Here is a 21,303-nt window from a genome sequence, read left to right on the forward strand (position 1 = left end):
CAGTGCAGGGCCACCAAGATGATCAGGGGACTGGAGCATCTTTCATAGGAGGAAAGGCTGTGGGAACTGGGGCTGTTTAGGCTGGAGGAGACTGAGGGGAGATCTTATTAACATTGACAAATATCTAAAGGGTGGGTGTCAGGAGGTTGGGGCATCCCTTTTTTCTATAGTAGCCAGCAACAGGACAAGGGGTGATGGGATGAAGCTGGAACACAAAAAGTTCCACTTAAACATAAGACAAAACTCTTTCCCTGTTCAGGTGAGGGAGCCCTGGCACAGGCTGCCCAGAGGGGTTGTGGAGGCTCCTTCCTTGGAGGGCTTCAAGACCTGCCTGGACATGTTCCTGTGTGACCTGATCTAGGTGACCCTGCTTCTGCTGGGGAGTTGGACTAGATGATCTCTAAAGGTCCCTTCCAACCCCTACCATTCTATGATTCTATGACGCTGAAGCAAATGGAACACAATGTAAGAAATCCTCACCTTATTCCCTTTTAAGCAAGTACTATACTCTTCACTTTTTTTTTTAAATGAATCGTACTTTTTAACTGTGATTTTTTTTTTTGTGTTAGAGGAATATAAACCTACCTTTTGGTTCAGGATATTATAAAGGTACAAGAGAATAATCCTTGGTATTCTCAGTATTGTGATTAAAAATGAACCTTTTACAGCAGTTCCCAGATGATAGCAAAAAAGAACTGATATGGATGACAGGATTGGATGGGGTGGTGGGTTATTTTTGTTTCTAGAAAGAAAAACAAACAATTTAAGAATATTTTAGAAACTTCTTCAGGAAGAGAAATATTGTATCTTTTCAGTGGAAATTCAAAGAATAAAGCCAATATCTCCTTTCCAACTTGAAAAACTCCCATTTTTCCTACTGACTCCATCTGAATGTTTTACCTTTATCCAAAGCAAAGCTGCCAAGTTTATAACTTTTATTGGATTAGTTTAATTCTTAAGCAATGACTGTTTTGATGTATTCAGTAACGGAAAAATATCTAGAAAAAAACTACAATGGAGAATACCAGCAGTGAACAACATCTGAGAACACTTTCCTGAACACCTCTCTCCAGCTTCTGTCATTTCTCCTAAGTCTCTGCAATCTTTCCTTTGACTGTTGTTTTGCAAGGTTTTTGTCTGTAGGATGAATACATTATTTCTGCTTTAGTGGTAAAATTCAAACTATATAAAAAACATATCACAAGTTCTCACACATAAAATTAAGATCTACCATCTACTTTTTTTTGCAGTTTGGTCAAATTTTGTTTGGATAATTAATAATTAAGCAAAGATACAAAAATTGGTCTAACTAATAGTTCTATTTTCTTGGTTCCTTTACAAAGGTCAGTTAATGTCAATCATTTACAGGGAGTAGTATGACACAGCTCTCAAGAATTTATATAAAAATCAGGAAATGAAATTAAAGCCATGCCCCCACCTATCTTCAAATTCTTTTAAAAAAACCCCAAACTCTATCAGATTAACCCTATAAATACCTAAAATATTTAAGAGGACTAAATAGCCCTAAGTAGCCCTTTTATAAAGCTACTCTTAAGCCTAACCCTTAAAATTTTACTCAGGCAACAGAACCAGCAGCAGTTTGACTATGTACTTATGTAAAGATCAGGTATTATATCACAAATAAGGTAAGTCCTGTTTTCATAACTGACTCCTTCAAACCCCCTGTTATCTTGAAGAATTAATAGTTTGCACAAGAAACTGAAAAATAAAAAGGCAGTAGTAAGACAGTGACTGGTTGGGGCTAAAAAGGTCCACAAATGTACTTTCGTGAACCATTTAAATAATATAATCTTATATCAGGACAGGTATCACAGCTCCACAAGGATCCTCAGGGTATCACTGCAGTTCATTCAAAACACTGAGTACTTTGCAGCTGAGAAGTTGTATTTAAATATGTGACTATACCACAGTATTTTAAATAGGAAATTCCAGCAAAGCAGTGGCTGCAATTAGCATTTCTGGTCTTACAACCAGAGGAACAGCTTGGGGGATAGTGGAATTTTATACTGAATAAGGCAATTGAGGGGTTTTTACAGTCATCAGGTTTCTGTGTTAGAAACACACACGTCACAATATGGATGAGTTATTCTATCCATACAGTACCACTGTTTCCTTTTCCCTCTGCACTGCCTTATGCCCAACAGTCTCAGCCAGTTCTCAGAATACAAAAGATTAAGTTTCTGCAAGTTAAATGTTAACCAAGGTTAAGAAATACAGAAAGGATGAAGTTGACTCTTGTGTTAATAATTTACTTGCTACTGAAGAGGAAAATGAAGAAGGGTTTTTTGTATTTTTAATAGGACTGAATAATGAGCAGGAATGTAAAAATCTGAAGTTCAGATAAATTTCTCATTTGGATGCTTTTCCTCACCTTCTCTTCCTAGCAAAGGAATTCTCACAAGAACAGGGTTTGACAAGATTTCTTGATTTGGATCCAAACAGACCAGAAAAACAACAAAGTTATTCCTTGTAATTCTGGCTCAGGGTAGGAAACAGGAAAAGGGCTGCTGAACACAACAGGTGATACTTGTGACTCTAAACAAGCTCAAGATTGGCCCTACCATCCACCTCCCCAGTAACCCAGGGTGAAGTTTCAGCCAGCTTTGTACATTATATAGCTGTAATCTGAAATGACTTTATCACAAGTACATACACAGTCAGCCATATGCATACATGTTGTAAGCAGTTCACGTTGTGTGGTGAATTCTGTGCATGGAGACTCCACTGCATGCACACAGGGTGGCAGGGTAAAACAGGCATCTGCCTGACAGACCAAGCAGGGCCACAGCTTGCTTCTCCTCTTTGGTGTTGCTATTGGATGTTAACGTGGGACCGCTTGATTTACACAGAGAACTCCTGTTCCAAAATCCTGCAAACATGTACTCAGTACCACATCAGCTTTTGATATTTTTCTTGCCGTCCATTCTCTTTATTTTCTTGTGAGCTCTGTGATACTCAATATCTTAACACTGAGTTCCTTAAGTCAAATGACCACACATGCATCTCAGCCTTCATTTTAAAACATTTTTATGTGTGAAGAACAGATGTCATTTTGACCCATTCAAAAGACACAGACATCTGAAAGGGTGAAAAAAGTGCATTTCTTTAAAAGCCTGTCTTTTCAGATCTGTGCTTATAGTCTTCGTCAATCCTGCCTGATCCCTTTCAAATACTTCCTAAAAAGAGATTTGACATAAAATACTTTGGAAGTGTTTAGGAATGAACTGTATATGCCTCAGTAAATATGAATCTCAGTTTTTAAAGAAATGAAATAAAGTACAAGGTTTGTAATAAAAGAGACATTATCATCAGTCTAATAGAGAACACACAGACTGTACTTCCAACTGCCCTTTTACCTGCTCTCAAAGCCCCAAGGGACAGGTCTGACTACATACATGCTGATGACTCTTTCACATCAGTCAGCTGAAGGACATAAGTTGGGCAAAGGATGTTCATAAATATTGCAGCTGTATAGGAAAAAGGAAGAGGGATCCTTTACAAATTTCATTCTGGTTTGTTTCTCAGTGACTTTGGTGCAAATCCATAAACCTGGACTTCTGACTTACTGCAAAATGTGTGCATTTCACCTCTCACTGAATCTATCAGAAGTCATGGTGCTGAACACCTTAGAATCATATGGAAAACCCCAGTCCTCCAAATGCTTATACACTTCCTTAATTTCAGCCCTGTGCAGTGACATACACTCACTGGAGTTACTGAATAAGCTCAAACTTGGACAGGACAGTGATGCCTGTGACATGGGTCAAGTTATCATACCACCTTCCTTTAATCCCTCTTCTCATTGAAAAGGTACATATGAATACATGCATGAAAATAAACCCTCACGTAAAACAGCTATAGTAACAAAGAAGCTTTTTTTAAAAGACAGAACTCTATTCAGGAGTAATAAAAAATAATCTTTAAGAAAAAAATCCTATTTATGTGATAAAGTTAATAAGCCATATTTCATCTGAAATAAAAGAAGGCAAAATCCACTTTCAGTGCTGGTATTAGGGGTCAAACATATGTCACCTAACGTAAACCTAATATGTAAACCTAATTCAGTTAAAATGCCCCCCTGCCCTCCTCATGTGCAACTCCAGGGTGGCTGCTGGCTGTGCACCACAGTGCTGTGTGTACTGAGAAGCAAATTTCCGTAGGGAAAGGCCGTGCCATTTCCTCAGAGCACTTACAAGCAAAGCAGAAAGCCTCTCTGTGAGCTATCATAAACAAACTCCTGTGGCATGCCTTTATGATGCCGCCCCAGGGAATACATTAAAAACACAGAGCAGACAAGCTCAGAATTGCTGGAACGGCTTGAGATAACCCTTGCCCTTGATGATGCAACTGCTCTTGCAGCTAACCACTCCCTTCCCCATCCCAGCACTGCTCTGTCTCTGCAGGTCTGTGCTGACAGTGTAAAGGCCAGGAAGAGGGATCACCACCACAGAAAAATTGCATTTCCTCTTCCAAGCACAACTCTCTCAACACAGAACATGTCACCTGGCAAGCAAGAGGAGGGCTCAGCAGTAGATGTACAAAATGATCTCAATACAATTGGGTGCAGGAACCTTCTGTACTCTGTGTCCAGTTCCTGCAGCAGTAAAAAACAGCGGGAAAACGGAAGACCTTAACAGAGCAGTAAATGTCATCACAGCGTTCTACAGGTGCTTCCCTGCTCTGTGTGATGAAAATATGGACAGTGTCTTTGCCTTGGGGATTTAGATGGTGTATTGTACCAAAATGCACTGCAGTGCACAGCCCAGTAGATGAGCAAAATTGCTTTTCTTTCCTGTGCTTTCTCAAGCAAGCCAGTTTAAATGAACCCTTAATGCCTCAGCATGCAGCCACTAAGGATGAATCCATTACCAAAGCTTGAGGTACACAAATTTGAAGATGAGAGCAGCCCCATTACCCACAGAACCACAGTCACACTAGTTACTTGTGTTTGGAGCTTCAATAAGAAAAAAGGGAGAAGAAATGCAAGTTCTTCCCTTTTCAGTTCCTGTCATGGCATGCATGTAGTAGTGTGTATTACTCTAAAGATCTCAACCTTTTAAAAGCAGTATTTTAAGGTTTTTTCTGATCTTTTACTAGCATCAGCACTCAAGTGCTAATTTTCCAACAGAGGTTATCACCATATTCCCCTAGTACAAAATGAAGAAATACCTTAAAACGATGGAGTTTTTCACAGATCTGAAAATCTCATCACTAAGTGTAGAAGAAAAAAGCAATGAGGGTGAGTGAGCCCACAAGATACTTATAAGGGAAATGTTTTCAGAATGCTACTCTCTTCACTGTCAAAAAACTCAACAACGTTTCGTGAGATTAAAATCTCCCCCTACGCCGCTCCAGCACCTGTAAACAATTCAATTTCATTTTACAATATTGCAAGTCTAAAAACCAGTATAAGCCATGAAAAGTTGTCTTTTTCCCCCCCTCACTTCCTCTACATTTACATTTCAGGGCAGTATAAAATTCAAATAAGTTTGTTTACACGTCTCTCAATTCTTAAAGTGGTGTTAAAGCCTTTACAGTTAACTGAAAATATCTGTACAGAATGACAGATTAGGTGTTTATGCGGTAAGAACAAATGGAAACCCAGAGCAGGGATGAACACTTAGGAAGTGGTCAAACTGCCTATGAATACATGAAATTACTAAAGAGTTATATATTGCATCTCCATTTGGAGCTAATGCAGTCTTGTGAAGAGGGTCAAATTCAGTCTGTGCCTTCCTCATGGTAATTTCACTATAGTCAGTTGAGCTCTATTGGCTTGTACCAGGGCTCAATTTGGCCTAGTAACTCCAGCAGTAGAGGTGAGTCACATTAATATCATACACATTGTAAAATCTTACTCAAGATCTGGCAACAAGCAACATTATTTTATATTAAATTGGATTCCAAGATATTGACATCAATTGCAGTCTACGTGAGACTATTTTGCACAGAAAAACATCAAAAGTAAATGCTGGAAAATACCCAAAACTGTATGAGGGCAATTCTGCACTCACCTGTTGAAGTAACAAGTAACCACTGCCCCAGCAATTGTCATTTGCTGACAGGCAAGAATGAACTCACTAGTCCAGATAAGGCCAATGAAATGGTACCATGCCATGTAGCAAATTCCAGACAGAGCTCTGTATTCTACTTGCCCTCCTGAAGTAGTCTGTGCAGCACCTGGAGTTGGGATTACACCACTGTATTATTATAACACACCAGACAGAGAAAAATAAAGTACAGATAAGTGCTTCTGAGCCCTTTTTCTTATCTTTCCTTCAATAAAATCAGAAAATAATAAATTCAAGTGCTATTAAATTCTATCCGTTCTAACAAAGTCAGGGAGTCAAAATTTTGTAACTCAAATAGAACAGCTAAAAGTAGGAACAGTAAAGGTTTGTCTCCAGCAATACCACCAGGTTTAGACAAGCTTTATAGGTCTTCAGAATCAAAAGTCATTTGTCTGTAAATATATATCTACCATATAGTAACAATGCAAAATTACTTTAAAGTGCTCTGAAAGGATAAAAAAGTGCTACCTGGGTGCACAAACACAAACTGACACTCTAGATACTGTATTTTCTGAAAGAGTATCAATTTTAGATAAACAGACAAGCTCTTTGCAGTGCTGTACTGTTGGTACTCACAGAAATATTGTAGATTCCATTATGTTCAAATATATTTTAAGCCTGTGAAATGCAACATGGTGTGAAAAACCTACTGCTAAGATATATTCTCACAAACTCTCAGCCATATGAAAATAGATAATTCCATTTGGTAGCAGAATTAAGCTCATTTTGCACCATACAATTCACCTGAACACTTATTTTGCAAAGAAGGCATATGTCAGGCTTGGCTTCTGTAGTTTTGCGATGAAGACTGTGACAAGTGTTTGCATGGTAAACAATTTCTGTTTGTTTTTTACCAGCCTACTGAAATAACTACCTGTAGTACAACAGTAATGGCTTTGTCTTCCCTGGCCAGTCTTATACATGTGCATGTGCACAGCATTGTGCTCTGCTGCAGAGACACCAGGCACATCCACCTGTGAGCTCACCATCGATCACTCTGCTCTCTAGGTCCAGCAAACTGTTTTTGTTACTTCACTGAAATCTCTTTACCAATGTAAACATCTGTTTCTGAGAGATTCTCTGTCTTCTGGGCCTACTGTGCATGCATCACTTTGTCCACAGAAGTACATGCAATGCTATTTTTCCTATGTCAGTCTTAGTAGCACAGATAAACTTTAAAGCTATCCTAGAAAGACTGTTGAGAAAGGGATATGCCATTTTCCTCATCACTCCACTGGGATCTATCTGTTCACACAAGCTAAACTTTCTCAACAAAGCTTTGAAAATACCATTTAATTTGTCAACAGAATGTTTTTCTCCAGCTACATAATCTCGACTCTTTCTGATGTGCTACACACTCTCAGTGATAATGTCAACAAGTCAGTAAAGGATTGAAGCCTCTACAGCTGAATCGCCAAATCTGAAAACCTCTGACCAGTACAGATGTTGATCTGCTGCAAATGCTTCAAAATAAGTGTTGTTAACACTGCAAACAGGCACAAGTGCTTGCAGCAGAACTCAGGAGAGTTTATCCATTTGCCTGCAGCCTTGTGCTGTGCCATTAGCCAGGCAGCACCACACTGCACTGGTACAACGGTCAATGTGCACATGCAGTATCTTTAACTACATTTTGGTACTTCTGGACTTATGTCAGATGCTCTTACTTGGCAACTGCTTCTGCAAGGTTTTGCTGACGCCTGGAGCAGTAGGCTGTAAGGGATGAGAATCCCTGGGAAGTCTAGTCCAGCAGTTTCCTCATCAGAAACAAAGAACTACTGATCAGAAAATACTGACAGCCTGTTCACATGAAAATATGATGAGCCCTCCCCACTGTTAAATGAGGAAAGGTTCCGGCATCATGCACTGAACCTTTATTCTCCCTGCAACAGAATTCATTATGTTCTTTTATTTAGCTTTTTTCCATGTAATGGTATTAACAGTTAAGCTACCTGACTAAAACTGGAATGCCAAGGACCCTGCAGGAAATACATTTTATTGCTGGTTTTGCTACTGCACAGCTTTATGTGGCAGTTTTATTGCTCACTTGCATGTAGGATGCACTTTCATTACACAAAAGTCTCACATAGTAACCCACTCCACAATACATATAGAGTATTTATGTCATGTGGATTTCACAGCTGCTGCATGCTGAAAGGTTGAAAGACCTGCTTTGCTGTGCCACATGGCCACTTCAGTTCTGCTGTGAAATGCCACAGAAATTAGCAAACATTAAAGCTCAATAACCCTAAGACACACCAGCTTTTTCAAAGCACCACTGAACATGATTCCTGGCCAGATAGCGTTTCTAACTCTGGTTCTACTGTTTGTGCTGTCTCTAGTCTTGGCATTTCTCCTAGTTTTCTGGGACTTGAATTGACTCAGTCTCTGCCAGTCTTACCGATTCTCAATTAAAATGGTACTTAAGCAGGTGCCTACCTTAAAATGCATAAGTAGTCCCACCAATTTGAATTGGATTATCCATGATTTTCAAGTTAGTCATGCGCATAAGTACCTTTCCAAGTGCAGGTTATAGTTTTCTATAGCTCCCAAGAAGTTAGTCTTAGAGTAACAGTAACTTTTGGAGGGGATGTAAATGAGGTACCTGGGTGGTTGTATAACCATCAGCTGCACCATAGCTGAAGCAGGGATCAAGTGCTCTAGAGCTGTAAGATGCACAGATACCATAAGTATTATATAACTAGTGAAGACTCAAGGAAAGTGTTAAGAACAGGTGCAGCACAGCAGCAAGTCAATTCCATTTGCTCATCTCTGTGTATTAGACAAAAGATTACTGTCTTTGAAAACATTTTTTTTTTTTCAGCTTTCTTGGTATATGTGCATTTAAAATATAGTCTGCATAGCCCCAGAAAATGTATTTGTGAGAATAAGAAGTTAAATGTCAGAAATGAGAAAACCACCACTTGGATTTCACAAACTGAAGCCTGGACAGGCTAAATATTAGTCAACAGAGAAAACAAACTGCTCAAAGAGAGCATATATTGAGATATCGTCAGAGAAATACTCTCAGCTGTTACAAAAGGTCTCTAAAAGTAAAAATCAGAAGAGATGTATTCCATTTACAGAGCAATTGTAGAAAACTAGTAGAAAAGGCAAAGCTGTTCTGTTAATGCATGATTAACCACACAGTAGTACATGTACTTACTTTTACAGGATGAGTAAGTACTAGTCCTCCCAGAGCACCAAAATGGCCCCCACCAAGCCACCTTACTGTGAGCTGCTTTAACAGGCAGCATTTCAAAGGACTCATACTTGGTTTGAAAATTTGAAATACAATCTCAAAGAATATTCTCAATAACAAATCTAGTCCACTGCTCATTTGCTCAAGTTTTGAACTACAAACCAAATCTGAGGTAGAGTGGGACTGGAAATCCAAACAACTATCACAGTTCATCCTGACACCGACCTGTGTCTCCTCAACCTAAGAGCTGGATAAAACAATCCTTCACTACCTGCCCAGATCATTACAAGGCTACAATCGCCTTTATTACCTCTGAACTCCCCCCAGGAGGAGTTACTCTGTCATCAGAGCAGCTGCAACAACTGAGCAGCTGCAGAAGAACCATTCTCACGCTGCTTCATCGGCACCCAGCGGGCACTCGAGCTGCTGCGGGTCATTTACGTGGTGGTGGCAAACACTCCAGCCCTGGACTTTCCCAAGGACTCTGTTTACCCCCATTTGGGCAACAGCAGCCACCACTAAACACAGACAGCTTAACAAAAAGAATAATTGCAAATACACATGACAAAATTAATAGGATAAAATTTTAACCAGAAAAGTAATTGAATATGAGTGGCATTTTCCTACCCACATTCGTGCTTAGGCTGTAACTCAGAATTGGTTTGGATTATTTATCAACTGCACGTTTTCTTCTCAATATTAACATACCAACTGTTAAGAGTAAAATCGTGTGAGGACTGACATCTACACTAAAAATATCCTGGGAAAGATCTCAGTCAAAACACGTTTTGTTAGATTCCTTGTGAGAGCAACATATTGACAGTAACATGCCTGGAAATGACCTTCCCTTCTATGCTAAATCTGAAAACAGTCAATTCTTTCAAAACTGAGAGCATCCTTGAAACATCACTCTACTGTGCAACAAGATTATGCTGTTTCCTGTTTCCATCACTTGCTGAAAACACCAGCGTTCCCGCAATGCTAGGGAGAAGACAACTGATAAAATATCTTAGAGTCAGGAGATGTTTTGCCAAATGGGCTCAGCTACAGAAAGGTTGAAGGCTTTTCTGGCTTAGTGAGGATCCCGAAGCCTGTACAAGAGGAGTTACTGCAGTGACTGTCTCAAGGGCTGGAGGAAACACAAGCTCAAATGGTAACACATAAGCATTTGAAGAGTTTCAAAAAAGGGAAAATCCATAAATAAATACAGGAATGACAAACAACTGCCTCTGTCTGCATCAGTCATGCATCAGCTCAAACACAAAGGACAACAACTGAATCCTAGTAGTGGCCCTAGAAACTTAACAAGAAAAAAAACCCAACTCCCAAATCACAATGCTCCCTATGTACAAAGGCTGATTTCTGCATCAGGAGTTATCCCCAGAGCTACAGAGTTCAGCTTCCCTTATTAGGGCGAGTTGTGCAGAGGAACAATCTCCCCTTCTCTTTGATGGTGTGATGTTTGGCTAAGGGACAGCATTCTGCTTACCTCAGTTCAATCAGTGACAAATCTCATAGTGGTACAACCCTCAATAACACTACTTCCATATTCAAAATTTGTTTCTTGCAGATCTTTCATAGTGATAACTATTTCTACGGAGCACCTCCCCTACACCTGCAAGAACCTCTGGATTAATCCAAATTTTGTTGCACCAGTATAATCACTGATAACAGTTGTCACTGCTCAGAAACAACACTCCGCCTCCATGACAATGGCACACTGTTTATAGTCAGAGTCATTTTTGTTTCATATCAACTGTACTGAAAGCTGCCTCCTTCCTCCTGTCACTTGTCTTCATTTAAGTACGTCAAACATATGTAGTATCTACCACAACCTAATAGTAACTTAAATACCTGAGAAAGAACAAAACTCAAGTCCATATATGGGAGCAAAAATCACTCTTCTGTAGTGCTATGACTCACAGAACCATGGCAATATTGAAGATTCCAGCAAGAGGAGGAAAGAAGATGAACAAAAAAAGGAGAGTAATGCAGCTGTGTAACAATGCCAGTCGACATTTTGTACACTAACACCAGGAGGTCCCATACTTAAGAAGAGAACTTAGGAAACAGATAGCATTCACCTGGAAACACGGAAAGCAACATACTTACCTGCAGTTCCCAAGCTAAGTAGTACAGCAACCCAAAATACCCAGAACACAATCAGAATCAGGAAGGTCCAGAGTGGTTGGAACAGGAGGAAAGGAATCCTGTCAATGATTTTACCAACAACTTGAAAGAGATGTACAGTGAATCGAAACCTCTGTCTTTGTACAAGTGTAAGGCAAAGCAGAACAACCTGTTACAGGAAACGAAAAAACAAATTGTTGGGGTTTTCCCTTAACAAAAGTATCAAAGTTGTCAACCATGGGTACAGATCTCACAAAGACATGACAGCAAGGCATTTTACAAAAATCTTACTCCTCACGCTGACACTGAGCCTGTGGAATAAAATCTGTTTTTATGAAATCACTGCTACTGTTTTGTTTTTTTTAAACAAAACAGGATTTGTAAAACTGAAAGTTATCTAATGGAAACAGTGTGGTTTGCTTTACAGCAAACACAAAGGTACATTAGGTGTTATACATTGCTTTCATGTTTAGATGTCATGAACATCTAAACTTCCCTCCTACTCAGGTCATCTTGCCACTGTTCACAACAGTAGGAGAGACTAGACCTTTTCTGCAGAAAGGACAGTAGCACAATCAAACTAATTTGAGAGCTGTGTATGGAAGTGAAGCAGACATAAAATGAAACCTCATTAAAATAAATTATTTTTTTAACAAAGGAAAGAAACCCCACAAACCACCAATAACAAATCCCCCAATCAAAAACTCCACAATGTCCCCAGTTCTTTGTACATGAAAAGGAACTATGAACAGCAATGAAAAGAGAGGTTGAAATCTGTAAAATAATAAATGCAGCCAGTGGCAGCTGCTTCACTGGTTTTCTTGCCTACATCACCAGTGCTGACACAGATTTGAAGAGTAGTAGAGGCCCGTGCTGACAAAAAAAATCTCACAATGAAGATATAAGACTATCTAAATGAGTTTAAGCAAATCTTACAACTGATTCTCATTTTGACATTTGAACAGAATGAGGAATTATTTTTACTGCTTCAGAACCACTGTAGCTCAAGTTTTCAAGTTACAGCCTCTGCCATTGCTTAGGGTAAAACGCTACTTACGGTAAATACTGTGGAGAAGACAGCATATCCAAGCAGGAATTTTACGTTTTCCTTTTCTGTTTCCAGCTCAGTGCTGGGATCATTCCTGTAGTCATAGTAGAGCCACCAGAGAACACCTGAGACAACTGCGCAGACGAGAGCAGTGTGAGGGTGGGCAGCACAGCCGGGCTGCAGCACACTGCCGCTGGCAGCCCACTCCTGCCCTTCCTCCTCACTTGAGCTTGGCTCAGCAACACTGTGGCACAGCAGAACCATGGTTATCTGGCCACAGGGAAAACTCACATCATGGTCTGCTTGTCTGGAGTAAAACCACAGCAGAACATTTGGTTTTCTTGCAGTTATTCTAAAGTTTGGGCATGTAATTTCACTGAGGAGATACAAAGCTAAGCTGCATGGGATTACAAGCTTTAGCTGGACATATCCCTATCGTTCTCCCTTTCTAAAGCAGGCAATGTAAAACTTCCCTAAACTTTATTTGAAACAGCAGCGATTTCATAACTGTATTCTTCTGCCAAAAGAAATGTTGTTTCCAGGTATCTATTAAAAAATGGAAATCACCATCCCAATGCTCAACAGTTGGAACAGCACAGCCAGGCTGGCACCAACAGGCACACAGCGCCCAGCTTGCAAATGGCTATGGTCAGCTTAAGGTTACTGAGGATGGCCACGGAGAAGAACGCTAGCTGTTTGTTCAGCTGCCTCGCTTTCAGTTCAGGGAAATGATCCATTTCACTCAGCATATGCTAAAAGGTAAATATACTTACATAACAATCCGAATACAACCAGTGCAACCAAAGTATGGACCAGAAGTGTCCGAATGAATCTGAAGGATAAAACCAGGATAAGAGAGAAGGCTGAAAAATAGAAAAGTAAGTTTATTGTGAGTGTTACAACTTAACTCTTACTTACTTTAATACAGATTTAAGGTTCTTGCAGAATTTGGGCTTTTATTTTTAAACAGTTGTCTCAAAACAACAGCATTTCATAAAGCTTTTTAACATTTAAAGCACACAGTAACCTGTAACTTACTAATAATGAACTTATAACTGAAATGATTTCACCTTGGGAATTATTAGCTTTTCCATAATATTTTGTATAAGACTTAAGTTTAAATGTTCATGCTGATACTACTTTTTTTCCAGAAATTTCTTACAGTCCCTTGAAATGAGGTTTATGATCGTATCAAGGAACACAGAATCTGAACTTTCAGTCTATTAAACACCTCCTGATAAACATAATCACTCTTTCTTAAAAACAACTCTGCTCAGAAAATATTAGAAAGATCACTTTTAAATTAGAAACACAACATTAATAGAAACATTTTCAACCTCACTTTTTAATTGAACATCATTATTCGCATTTTATTTATAACCTTACCTAGTGCAAGGACAGCCAGTCCTATCATGGTATCTCTTCCTGCCAATATTCCACTCAGAATTCGGTGGAAAACATCCACTTCATTAACTGTACGTATTAAGACAGATGCATACTTGGAATAGCATTCGGGATTTTGTGGAACACATCGATTAAATAATGGAAAAGATTTACTGGAAGGTTAAAAACAAAGATGGTAAAAAATACGAATTACTGGACTGACAGTTTCAAATCCACAGAGATCCATTCCACCATTCTCTTTAAAGTCCTCTGCAGTGCCCTGTTGGCATCCTCAACACAGTTTTGGAGCTACAAGTGGCCAATCTGATCTGTAAGCTGGCAGGCATCCTCCCTGCCAAGGAGGAGACCTTCCACACAGAGTCTGAGGCAGCAGGGCACTGGGCATGGGAGCAGTCTGGTACAAATGGCAATTTTATCTTTCCATCTGTAAAATAGACTCCTAGCAACATCATGCCTGTATCACTGCAACAGAGCACACATTCAAGATCAACCTGGGGGAAAAAATGAGCTACTATCTCCATCACCATCAGCACGTAGCTCCTGTTCCAATTCTAGTCTGGCTTTGCTGGCTTTGCTCCCGTGTGTTTATATAAAACCTAAACTCATGCTGATATAGCTGGAAGCTATGTTGTTGTAGATAATTCTGGATCACAAAGACTTTGCATTGTTTTTATGATATTTAAGAATTCTAAAAGCCACATAAAAATGTTTGTAAGGTACAATTAACACCACCACATATTTACTTTTGAAACTGTGACTCCTAGCCAAGCCTCTTGAATACATTTATTGTACCATTTCAGCAACGCTGCACTACAACAGCCAAAGACATCTTCATATCTTAAGTTTGTGAACAGTTAAAAACTTCTCTGACTAGCTTTGCTTCTACTACAAAATATTACTGTGAAAGATGACTAACTTTGCTGAGTTTCTTGCCAAAAAAGCCTAAAAAGTCAATAGAATAAGTAAAGCATGCCATATTTCTTCATCAATTTACACGTCCTCCTTTGATCCACTGCAAGTAACGTTTTTATGTGTCTCCTGCTCTATTCTGTTTGCTTTTTTCCTCTATTTTCTCTTGTTCAGAGCAGATGACTTAGCTTTGAAAACATGGAGATTCCAATTCTTTGGTGTATTTTCATGACACAGTGGAATTTAAAATCACGGGTTTCAAGAGTTTGACTCACAAATCCCAAATGTTAAAGACAGGGCCATCCACAGACTTACCCTTCAAGCCAGCTGGCTATGAAATGTTTCCAATGAAAATTTTTGGGCTCAGGATAACAAGCAAGGCCCAAGACCACAGCTCCTCTTCCTTGGCATTGAAAGAGAGAGCAAAGAAGTCTATGCAGGAGAGAATTTGCTCCTTGTGCAGAGTGCTTTTTGCCTGATTTGGAGATGAAAAATCCTCAAGGGTAGAGGAATGGAAGGAATGCAGTCCTTGTTCATGCTGTGGGACAGGACACTGGTGTGTTCACAGGCACACATGAGAACTCATAAGGATTTATGTACAAAAAAAAAAAAACAAAGCAAAACCATTCTGACGATAAAGGACCAAGTCAGATACAAAATGTGATAAAGTAACAATCCTTAAAAAGCTACCTGGACTCCAGGCTGTTGTAAAGTAGCCGTTAATTCTTACCTTGGTGGAACTGGCAGTGTGGGACACAGCTCAGCTGCCTTTGGATTTAGTGTGTAGCTGGAAACATTCAAGTTGTAAACACAAAGGCAAGAACCTAAGAACAGAAAAAAAATAAAAGTAACTTAACATTAGTTGAAGTTTTAGAGAAAAACACATTATCTATTAAGATTTGTTTACACTTCTGCTTTGATGCCTTAGCAAGCCATATTCATCCCTGATATTCCAGGGGCAATGTAAAAAACTAGTTAATTGGGTAAACATAAAGCAACCTCTGTGGAATCTTTTGCCTTCCAGCCTTAACTATAACTGATGGTCCTGGAGGGCAGGCACACTACATGTTCCACAGGGTGATACTTCAGCTCTAGACTCCTACTTATTAGGATAACAGAAAAACTTTAAATGGCAAAGTACAACAGAACTAGGCCTCACAAGATTTAGGTCAGAATATATATCTACCCAGAAACCCAACATTTTCTGGGCCCTAAGTTAAATATTAGCAGGTACTCTGATTCATTATGTAATGGTTCTGGGAAAGACAGGCTGGACATGTTCAAGTCATTCAAAGCGCAATATTGCCCTCTCCTTGGAGATAAACGTGTGAGCAGTTCTAGCATGGAGAGGGAATTTCATGCGATTGTGTTCAGTTGCACTGAAAATATTTATATTATCACAGGTGTTTACAGCTTTCTCTACATAACAAAGGCAAACTGCCACAAAATGAAATGAAAACAAATGTCAATTTCAATAACATTGTTTGCCAAGCAAAACAACACAGCAAAATAAATGGAATTCTGACCTCCAATAAACACGCCCACTAATACTCATCTGACCTGCAGTTTATGCATATCCTATGGAATAAGGGTTTGGCTACAGGTTATTCTATTTATATGTTGGGCATGAATGAGCTAGAGCTGCCTCTTTTGTACAATAGCTATTTCTGACATCACATCCATCTTGAAAAGTAGAATAAAATTGTAAAAAATTCTAGGTGGAAGAGCAAACTTTAGAATGGTAGAATCTGATGTCTAAAGGGATAAAGTCACTTGCCTATCTCTGGAATTAAATATTCCATCATAGTCCCAATTAACATTTAAAAGAAACAAGTGGAAAAGTTCCTCAAATAACATAATGAGCTCTTCTCACCTACTGCCACCCCCGCCAAACTAAACTAGTTCATTCTCTGCACTGTTTTCTGCTGCATAATCTCAGCATTGTGCAGGAATAAATCAACAACTTTTGAATTTGCAGAAGAGAGCTGTAACATTTCTAGAAACTATGAAAGGAAGCAGAGACAAGACATTTTGTTTACTGTTGCCGTGGTCTGCTCAGGAAACTAATGTTAAGAAATTACTCCCCCGTGTGGCAAACATGAGAATTGCAAAGTGAAAGCTGCTCAACTCTTCTACAGACACACCAAGATCCTCAAGTTTCCCATTGCTCACCGTTATTCCTTGCAAAACTCTGGAGATCTTCCAAAGAGCTGAGTTGCTCTTGTGGACAACTAGACACACACAAGGAAAGTGAACTGAATTTGAGGCTTTGCATTTCCAAGCTGCATGAATTCATAAAGAACACATACCTAGAAAAAACAAAAAGATCCACTTTTCAAGAAACAAGCTTTCTGGGTTTTGTTGGTTTAAATTCTGAACCTTCTTTCTATCTTTTTTAAGTGCTACAAAGCAAATGAAACTCTTTTTTCCACATATAATGGAAAAAATGGAGTTTGAAGTCAGATGTTTGAAAGACACTGGAGAATATGCTAGATTTTTACATTTCATTTTATGTTAAATGGGATCAGAAGCTGTCAAGGTGAGTGCCATTCTATAAGGACTAGTTCATGGGAGCTGACAGAATGACTGGGAACTTCAATGTGCGACTACCTTAAGCATAAAAATTTGCCATATAGAATGTCTGCTGACTTGGGTGAAGTCCTGTTTAAGTCACTGTTCAAGAAGAAGCCAGCATAAATCATAAAAATGTAGCTTATTTTCAAATGCTACCTTAACTTTTCAGTTTCAGTTGCCTTTCAATATAAGCAGGTGCATATACATGCAAGTACACAATTGACAATTAGAAGATGCGTATCTTATTAAGTCCTCAAACACTTATTTCATTTATTTAGAGATTATCCGATGTACTTACTTTTTATTAGTCATGTCCTGTCCAGAAAGGGGTGCTCCTTTTACGGGAGTGTTCCTCTTACCGCATAAGTTCCCGAAGCTGTCATATCCAAGCACAAGTCTTTCTGCAGCACCAGCCATCACAGCATAGCCAGCTATAAACATCTGTTAAAGTATTTTTTTAATGTGAAATCATTCTGCAATAGATTTCCTTTCCTATTCAATAAATATTCTTTTTAACCCACACATTTTTATCTTGTGGATGCAAACAGTTAACTCTAAAACTCACCGCTCTGCACAAGGCTGGAGCAAGTCATCTGGACAAGTTTAGCCATATTGTCTCCTTACAGCTTTCCTTTGTCTATTGTTGACAGTATATAAATCAAGCAGAATATCACAGGAGAAGAAAGATAGGGGGTCCTGATTAAAATAATAGGAAAGTAGTAGTAAGGTGCTAAACACTGCTGTTCATGTGTGTCACTAGGCAAGGTCATCCAAATGGTAAGCCCCAGTAGGTCAACTACTAGAAACCCCAGGGGCAGCTAAGTAGCTTTGTCGTTCAAGTGGCATCAGACCTTAGTCAATATAAGACATCTTGCTTAGAGTGCAGCTTAAACCTTGCTCATGTACCCCATGGGGGAAAAAAAGCCCCCTGAAAAGAACCATTCCAAGTGCCAAAACCCAGTAATTCTTCTGGGAAGCTGGTGAAGTCCCGAGCACTACTTTACCCAAAAGCTTATCTTACAGCACTCCTGTCCCATGGGGTGTAAACTACATTTCACACACACCAGGGACAATACACTAAGCTCTATGGCTACATGCCAAGTGCTGTCAGCAGAAAGTCTTCTAACTTCACATTAACCACAGCTCTTTTGCGCAGATATTGTTGAATATCAGCTGTGCTGGAGACAGATTGCACATAGATCCAGCACAAGTGCTTTCCTAAGGTTTAGAGCCTTTAGTTGTTTTTCTACTTCTAATACTTGTGACTAAAGATGGGATTTGGGCAAAAATTGAATCTCCTACACAAACATGTAAGTACATGCTTCCCTTGTCCCCAGTGTAGTCTCATTTTTGCTTACATGGTAAATAATCATGACGACATATTAATGCTGCCTTTATACAGAGTTCTTTGTAGAGATCCCACAACTAAAGCTGACATACTACTTGTGAATGTGGTATTGCTACAATAACAAAGTATTTTCAGATCTGGTTTATTTACATACCAAATACGTGTTAATAATTAAATAGTTCTCAGAAGAAAAGGAGAAATGAGCTGGCATGGTAATTCAACCTGAAACACGCTTTCAGGAAGATTCTGGCATTTCTTTTAAAGATGGATGTTTCAGGTCCAATGCTATTAGTTGGGCAAATACTGTAGATCTGTGAATTTATTTTTAAGTGCAGAATGCTCCATACAAGCCACAAATACTAGGTAATAGATGACTGTATGACCTATGGGGGGGTGTCTACATGTATCAGTGATATGCATTTTCACAAAGTTATTAATGTGGTTCAGATTTTTTTCACTATGTGAACAAATAAGTGTCACAAAAAATTATCTTTTAAAAATATGATCAAACCAAAGAAAACAAAAACATGTATGCAATAGCCTATTTCACAGAAATGGAGCAATAAAAACAGTGAGAGAAGACAAACAAAAATCCTAAATCCTCACCATTTGACCAGTTTTATTTCTGGCATTCCCTCCACTGATGAAAGCACTAAGTGTAAGACAGCATGTAAAAACAACCCTCCTGTTCACAAAGTTCAGGTTCAGCTTATGCAGTATTCAAAATGTGCATGTATTCTTCTGCCTTAGCTTCCATTAAAAGAGTTACCAGGAAATAAATTGAAAACTGATTAATAGTGTATTCACGAGAATCTTGAGTAGTCTCAGACACATATATCATGAAACAAACATTCATACTTAAGAAAGACAAAGCCTGTTTCCAAAAGCTTCCATGCTTGATATAACAGCAGATAGATATGTTGCAAGATAATAAGACTACAATAAGTAGAAATAAGAGGTCAGTCAGTGCCTGGGCTAATTTACAAAAAAACAAATTCTAAATAACCCAGGCCTCTGTATACATAACATCCAAAGCATATGGGCCGAATTCTGGTTTGTGTAACACCATTGCACTGCCACAAAGGGCAGTTCTGACCCAGTGCAACCCTGGGACACCTGTGTCCATGATAATTTCAGTTGAGATTTAACATGCCACTGTGCACAACCCCTTTAACTTTGGATCTGATTTTTCTTCCAGAAAAAAAAAAGCATGCTTACCAAGCCAGCCCAGAAGAGAAAGAAGAGGAGCAACCAAAGACTGTCTGTGCACTTTCTGTAAACGACTGGTCTCCATTCCCTTAGCCCAGAAAGACTACTTCCAGAATCCTAAAATTAAACAAAGAAAGAAAAGGCAAACTTCCTGTGACATTAAAATCGAGTTTCATCGGCTGCGATTTCTGAAAGAGCATAACCTCGCACTTGAAACGCCCAGCACCCGCAGCTCCCTGCCCGGAGAGCTCCAGCTGCGCCTCCCTGCCGCCGGGGCAGGCCCGTGCTCGCCGCGGGACAGACCTTTCCCCCCGCCGCTGCCCCGCCGCTCACCTGCCGCCAGCCCCCGCGCCGCTCCATCCCGGGAGCCCGCCGGGCCGGGCCGGGCCGCGGGGCTGCGCGGGGGCGGCAGGCGGGCCCGGGGCGCTGGCGCTGGCTGGGGCACGGCTCGGCTCGGCACGGCACCCCCGCCCGCCTTGCGGCTCCTCCCGCCGCTCCTCCCGCCCCTCGCGGCGCGGTCCCGCCAGGCAGCCGCCTCCCGCGGGAGGAAGCGGCGTTGCTCTGTCCGAGCTGCGGCGCTCCGCGGGGCAGAGGACAGCGCCTGCAGAGGGGCATGGGGCAAGCCTGACCCCGTTCACAGCACGCCTTTACCGGCGGGCACTGGCTGCGGTGGGACACTCACTTTTTCACCGCTAATTAATTTATGGAAATAACTTATAGCCAATGCGAAATGTGGGCTGTATGATCGTGTTAAGCCAAATGATACTGGCACCTGTTTGGCTATTCTGGCTGCATTAACAGTATTCAGTTAGTCATAGATGTCTTTAATCTTTTTTTTTTCCGTTTAGTTTGTTTGGTTGGTGGTTGTTTGTAGGGTTACGTTACACTGATACGTTATGTTAGACCATAATTACCTCTCATTGATGTCCTTATGAATTTTGTACGTGCAGGAGTGACCATGCTGAATTAGATCAGTGCTTCTAACCGGAACCAATGAATGCAAAAATTACAGACCACTTCTAATACCCCGTTTTCCCAGTGCTGACACTGATGTATTTTTATTTGTATGATTACTAAGTTCAGCTCAATAATCTAGAGAAAATTAATATTACAAATTTAAAGGATAGGAAAAGTACATTTTTGTTCCCTTCCTGATAGTCAATGGAAAAAATCCCTCCTCTTTAAGAATTAACACATCAGCAACTGCAGTAAGACTGATTTCAATTGAAGCTCTTTTGGAAAGCTATTTAAGAGTTGGTCCATCTTGTACAGGAGACGGGGCATTAGGCTGGTTTTGCTTAGAAAAAATAACTTATTCCAGTTCTCAAGTGAAAATACAGAATGAAACTTTGGTGACACACTAGAATAGATGGAAGTAAATTGGTAATAT

General features: G+C 39.8%; 1 protein-coding gene across 5 annotated transcripts in view; it reads right to left on the bottom strand.

The window, feature by feature from the left end:
• Window positions 1-20,367, bottom strand: part of SLC44A3 (solute carrier family 44 member 3) — a 36,496-nt gene extending 16,129 nt beyond the window's left edge. Inside the window, exons 1-11 of one of the 5 annotated variants that reach the window (XM_062004250.1) lie at window positions 20,247-20,367; window positions 19,923-20,030; window positions 17,655-17,797; window positions 16,955-17,091; window positions 15,513-15,606; window positions 13,856-14,025; window positions 13,243-13,332; window positions 12,479-12,603; window positions 11,404-11,590; window positions 6,036-6,201; window positions 586-742 (exon numbers count right to left, since the gene is read on the bottom strand). In XM_062004250.1, coding sequence (XP_061860234.1) covers window positions 586-742; window positions 6,036-6,201; window positions 11,404-11,590; window positions 12,479-12,603; window positions 13,243-13,332; window positions 13,856-14,025; window positions 15,513-15,606; window positions 16,955-17,091; window positions 17,655-17,797; window positions 19,923-20,030; window positions 20,247-20,273 — 1,404 coding nt within the window. In that variant the 5' untranslated portion in view covers window positions 20,274-20,367. Of the gene's footprint in view, window positions 1-585; window positions 743-6,035; window positions 6,202-11,403; window positions 11,591-12,478; window positions 12,604-13,242; window positions 13,333-13,855; window positions 14,026-15,512; window positions 15,607-16,954; window positions 17,092-17,654; window positions 17,798-17,921; window positions 18,053-19,922; window positions 20,031-20,116; window positions 20,194-20,246 lie in introns of those variants that run through there. The other 4 variants (XM_062004248.1, XM_062004252.1, XM_062004253.1 and 1 more) reach the window with 4 other exon arrangements.
• Window positions 20,368-21,303: the final 936 nt, after the last annotated feature.

The sequence above is a fragment of the Colius striatus genome, chromosome 10, assembly GCF_028858725.1.
Source record: "Colius striatus isolate bColStr4 chromosome 10, bColStr4.1.hap1, whole genome shotgun sequence".
Classification (NCBI taxonomy): Eukaryota; Metazoa; Chordata; class Aves; order Coliiformes; family Coliidae; genus Colius; species Colius striatus.